At 37.1% G+C, this 5749-nt stretch overlaps 1 protein-coding gene across 1 annotated transcript in view; it reads left to right on the top strand.

Moving 5' to 3' along the window:
• The window catches only part of LOC125031001 (serine-aspartate repeat-containing protein I-like), an 8904-nt gene extending 3741 nt beyond the window's left edge, over positions 1–5163 (top strand). The window contains exons 2-3 of the mRNA XM_047621422.1: positions 3614–3862; positions 3949–5163. Of these exons, the coding sequence (XP_047477378.1) occupies positions 3614–3862; positions 3949–5163 (1464 nt within the window). The remainder of the gene's footprint in view (positions 1–3613; positions 3863–3948) is intronic.
• The last annotated feature ends 586 nt before the right edge of the window (positions 5164–5749 follow it).

Below are 5749 nucleotides of genomic sequence, written 5' to 3'. Positions count from 1 at the left end.
CACAACATATTATATTATAATAATATAATGCATATGTATAAAATAAATATATATATAAATATCTATATATATACATATATATATATATAAATATAATATATATATATAATGCAAATCCACATAGTCTGGTAAACCAGATTAAAGAAGCAAACAGCCGAACTTGGGGTTAAGAAAGAAGCTCGAGTTAAACCACGACAACACACATTATAGTAAGAATAGATAGAAATCTCCAGACGAAGAGGCGAGCACGAAAGAGGAACAGGCAAGGCGGTGATGAATAGGACGAGGCGCAGAGAACGCTCATTGTGCCACTTATTACAGGCACTCTGACCTCAAAGTGCCTCCTTGGCCGCCACGCCTGCTCGGCACTCTTGCCTCGGCGAGTCGCTCTTTTCTCTCCTCTTTCTCTTCTTCCTTTTTTGTCTCTCTTTCTTCATTCTTTTTTTTTTTCTTGGGTTCTTCTTCCTTTTCTCATAGATCGGTTCACATTTTTTCTTATTATTGTTATTTTCATTATCATTATCATTATTACTACAATTTTCAACATTATTATCATTTTCATTATCATAATTATTATTATTATTATTATTGTTATTATTATCATTATTGTTATTATTATTATTATTATTAGTATTATCATTGTTATTATTATTATTGTTATTATTATTATTATTATTATTATTATTATTATTATCACCAATGTTGCTAGTACCATAATTATAACCATTATTGTTGCTGTTATCATTATTATTATCATTATTATTATGATGATGATGATGATAATAATGATCATAATTATTATTATCATTATTATCATTATTATCATTATTATTGTTATCATTAATATCATTATTGTTATTATTATTATTATTATTATTATTATCAGATTATCATATTATATTAATATTGTTTTCATTATTAAAATCATCCTCATTATATTGGTAATGTTATCATTAACCTCATTATTATCTTCGTTATCATTAGTATGCTGTGTGGTGAAGCGGTAGCGATCTCGTCTAGCAATCTTGCTGACCCGCGTTCAAATCCCTCGCCGCCAGTGGATGGTAACCCCGGCCATTCCTTGCACACGGGGGGTCATTTAGAAGCAAAATGAAACAGACAGCATGTCAATAATATAATTATTATTATTATATATTATTATTATTATTGTATTTTGTTACTATTATTATTATTATTATTATTATTGTTGTTGTTGTTATTATTATTATTATTATTATTGTTATTATTATTTATATTATCATAATCATCATAATTATACATTATTATTATTATTATTATTATTATTATTATTATATTATTATTATTATTATTATTATTGTTATTATTGTTGTTATTATTATTATTATTGTTATTATTATTGTTATTATTATATCATTATCATCATCATTATTATTATTATAATTGCTATTATCATTATTATTATCATTATCTTTATTATTATTATCCTTATTATTATTATTATTATTATTATTATTATGATTATTATTATTATGATTATTATTAATATTATTGACATTACTTTTATGATAATCATCATCATTTTTATAATCATTATGATTATTATCATCAATTTCATCTTTTATTTTCAGTTTATAATATCTCTGTTCTCTCTTTTATTACGTATTTTCCTCTTCCTCTATTCTTCCACATATCTTTCTCTTACTTCCTTCCTGTTCTCTTTTTCTTTTTCTTTCTTGAGTCTTATTTTTTACTTTATCTTCCGTTTTTTTGCTTTTATTCTTTCTCTCCTCCTTCCATTTTTCCTCTGGTCCTGCCTCTGTTCGTCTATTTGTCTTTCTGCCTGTCTTGATTACATCTCTGTCAGTCTGAGTCTGTCTGCCTGACTGTCTGTCTGCCCCTCTCTCTCATTCTCTTTATCTCTCTCTTTCTCTCCCTCTCTCTCTCTCACTCTCATTCTCTCTCTCTTCTCACTCTCTCCCACTCTCTCTCTCTCTCTCCCCCCCTCCCCCCCCTCTCTTCTCTCTCTCTCTCCTCTTTCTCTCTCTCTCTCTCTCTCTCTCCTCAGCTTTCCTCTCTCTCTCTCCTCTCTCTCTCTCTCTCTCTCTCGCTCTCTCTCTCTCTCTCTCTCCTCTCTCTCTCTCTCTCTCTCTCTCTCTCCCTCTTCTCCCTCCCTCCCTCTCTTCTCCCTCTCTCTCTCTCCCCTTCTTATTACCCAGTTCTCTCTCTTTTTCTTACTGCTTGGTGTGTTGGCTTGATCACATGCAATTGTCTGTAATATCTCTCCGTGCGCGATTATGTAAACAGTCTCCGTCGTGCATAATATGTGAATGGAGACTCTGTTCCTTCATGAGAAAATAACGTTATGTTGTAACGGATACTATGAAAAAAAAAGGAAAAAAAAAAAGATGAGGATAGAGAAAATAAAGCTGCAAATAAGAAAAGAAGAAAAATATTCATAATAATAAATTTGAAGTAGGGAGGAGCTATTTGACCTTTTCTTGTCTCTTCTCTGTTCTTGCTTTGTCTCTGTTTCCTCTTTCGTCCGTTCCTTTATCTTGTGTATCTGTGTTTTTTTTGTTTTTTTTTCATTCATTTATGTCATTCTTTTTTTATCTAACGTCTTTTCTATATTGGTATTTCTTTCCTCTTTTTCGTCTGCTTTCCTTTCTGTTATTTTTTTCTCTTTGAATAGTTTCGTTCTCTCTGTCTCTAATCCTTTGTTTTGTGCTCTCTCTCTCTCTCTCTCTCTCTCTCTCTCTCTCTCTCTCTCTCTCTCTCTCTCTCTCTCTCTCTCTCTCTCTCTCTCCTCCCCCCTCTCTCTCTCTCTCACTCATTTTTTTGCTCTCTTTTTTATTGTATCTATGTATGCATTTTATGATCAATTATTTTCATTTCCATTATTCTGCTTCCTGTTATTGTTATTTTCATTATTATCATTATCATAATAATAATAATAATAATGATAATAATATTATTATTATCATTATCATTATCATTATTATTGTTATTATTATTATCATAATTATTCATACTATTACTATTATTATAATTATCATAGTCATCATCGTAACTATTATTATTATTATTAATAGTAGTAGTAATACTGTTATTACTATCATTATAGTTATCTTTATTATTATTATTATCATTATTATTATTTTCATTATAATCATCATCACTACCATAACTATTACTATTATTATTATTATTATAATCATTATCATTATTACTATCATTATTATTATTATTACTACTATTATCGTTATCATTCTGTATTCTCTCTCCATCGTTACTATTTTAACTTATAGCATTTTCTTCTCCCTCTTCTCCCCTCCTGCTAAATATCCACTCTCTCGGACCCCCTCCCCCTTCTTCCCCCTCCCCCCTCCCCCCACAACCGTCTATGAGCCTCTCCCTCCACCCCCCCTCCATCCCCCACCTCCACTCACCCATATTAGCCCCTCACCCCCATCCCCCATCCCCCACCCCTACCCCCTTCCCCCACCCACTGTCTCGCGTTCCCCCAGCGTTGCCAGCGCCGCAAAAACTGCCAAGCACCCAAGGCGAAAGAACGGGAACGCGCTGCAGCTGCTGTCGTCCGGGGGCACCGCCCTCTGGCTGACATCCATAGGCTGACACTGGGGCTGACAATAAGGCTGACACTGAGGCTGACAATAAGGCTGACACTGTGGCTGACAATAAGGCTGACACTGTGGCTGACAATAAGGCTGACACTGTGACTGACTATAAGGCTGACACTGTGGCTGACAATAAGGCTGACACTGTGGCTGACAATAAGGCTGACACTCTGGCTGACAATAATGCTGACACTGTGGCTGACAATAAGGCTGACACTGTGGCTGACAATAAGGCTGACACTGTGACTGACAATAAGGCTGACACTGTGGATGACAATAAGGCTGACAATAGGCCGACAATAAGACTGACACTGTGGCTGACAATAAGGCTGACACTGTGGCTTACAATAAGGCTGACTATAAGGCCGACAATAAGACTGACACTGTGGCTGACAATAAGGCTGACACTGTGGCTGACAATAAGGCTGACACTGTGGATAACAATAAGGCTGACACTGTGAATGACAATAAGACTGACACTGTGGCTGACAATAAGGCTGACGCTATGGATGACAATAAGATTGACACTGTGGCTGACAATAAGGCTGACGATAAGGCTAACAATAAGGCTGACACTGTGGCTGACAATAAAGCTGACAATGTAGCTGACAATAAGGCTAACAATAAGGCTGACAGAGTGGCTGACAATAAGGCTGACACTGTGGCTGACAATAAGGCTGAAACTATGGCTGACAATAAGACTGACACTGTGGATGACAATAAGACTGACACTGTGGCTGACAATAAGACTGACACTGTGGCTGACAATAAGGCTGACACTGTGGCTGACAATAAGTCTGACACTGTGGCTGACAATAAGTCTGACACTGTGGCTGACAATAAGGCTGACAATAAGGCTAACAATAAGGCTGACACTGTGGCTGACAATAAGGCTGACAATGTAGCTGACAATAAGGCTAACAATAAGGCTGACACTGTGGCTGACAATAAGTCTGACACTGTGGCTGACAATAAGGCTGACACTGTGGCTGACAATAAGGATGACACTGTGGCTGACAATAAGACTGACACTGTGGCTGACAATAAGTCTGACACTGTGGCTGACAATAAGTCTGACACTGTGGCTGACAATAAGTCTGACACTGTGGCTGACAATAAGGCTGACACTGTGAATGACAATAAGACTGACACTGTGGCTGACAATAAGGCTGACGCTGTGGATGACAATAAGATTGACACTGTGGCTGACAATAAGGCTGACAATAAGGCTAACAATAAGGCTGACACTGTGGCTGACAATAAGGCTGACAATGTAGCTGACAATAAGGCTAACAATAAGGCTGACACTGTGGCTGACAATAAGTCTGACACTGTGGCTGACAATAAGGCTGACACTGTGGCTGACAATAAGGATGACACTGTGGCTGACAATAAGACTGACACTGTGGCTGACAATAAGTCTGACACAGTGGCTGACAATAAGTCTGACACTGTGGCTGACAATAAAGCTGACACGGTGGCTGGGAACACGACTGACAACATAACTGACCCTGTGGCTGACAACATGGCTGACACTTTCTAACAGCGTCGGAGTGAGTCCCTCTGGTTTCGTTTCGCCATAATTGCCGGCTCGCTCTGTGGTCAGCAAAAAGTGCCGGCAAAGTGATCGTTGATGGCGGCGCCTCGGTTGCTCCCTGGCACTGCTTCGGGCCCAAAGCACTGGTTTATTTCGTGGTTTAATTAAGGATCCTGCAACTGAAGAGGTCTGGTATTTATATGCTAATTGACTCTAGCGTCTTCTACATTTGGCAGTTCATTCATCTACTTTGTTTTCATGCGAGATATTTCCAAACTAAAGTGAAGGAAATTGTTTGTCTTTGCAATGCATGTAAATCAGATAAACAGTGAAAGTCATAAGAATTCACACACACACACAGACACACACACACACACACACACACACACACACACACACACACACACACACACACACACACACACAAACAAACACGCACACACACAAGCATGTACATAATCAGGCATATACCTTCTTTTTCCTTCAATCACTTCCTTTCTCTCTCCCTCCCTCTCTTTTTCTATCCATCTATCTCTATCTCTCTCTTTCTCACGCATGTATACGCGAACAGACAATCCTGCAAGCGCGCGTC

The sequence above is a fragment of the Penaeus chinensis genome, chromosome 12, assembly GCF_019202785.1.
Source record: "Penaeus chinensis breed Huanghai No. 1 chromosome 12, ASM1920278v2, whole genome shotgun sequence".
NCBI lineage: Eukaryota > Metazoa > Arthropoda > Malacostraca > Decapoda > Penaeidae > Penaeus > Penaeus chinensis.
Note: the sequence above shows the minus strand (reverse complement) of the source record. Positions and strands in the feature narration are given on the sequence as shown.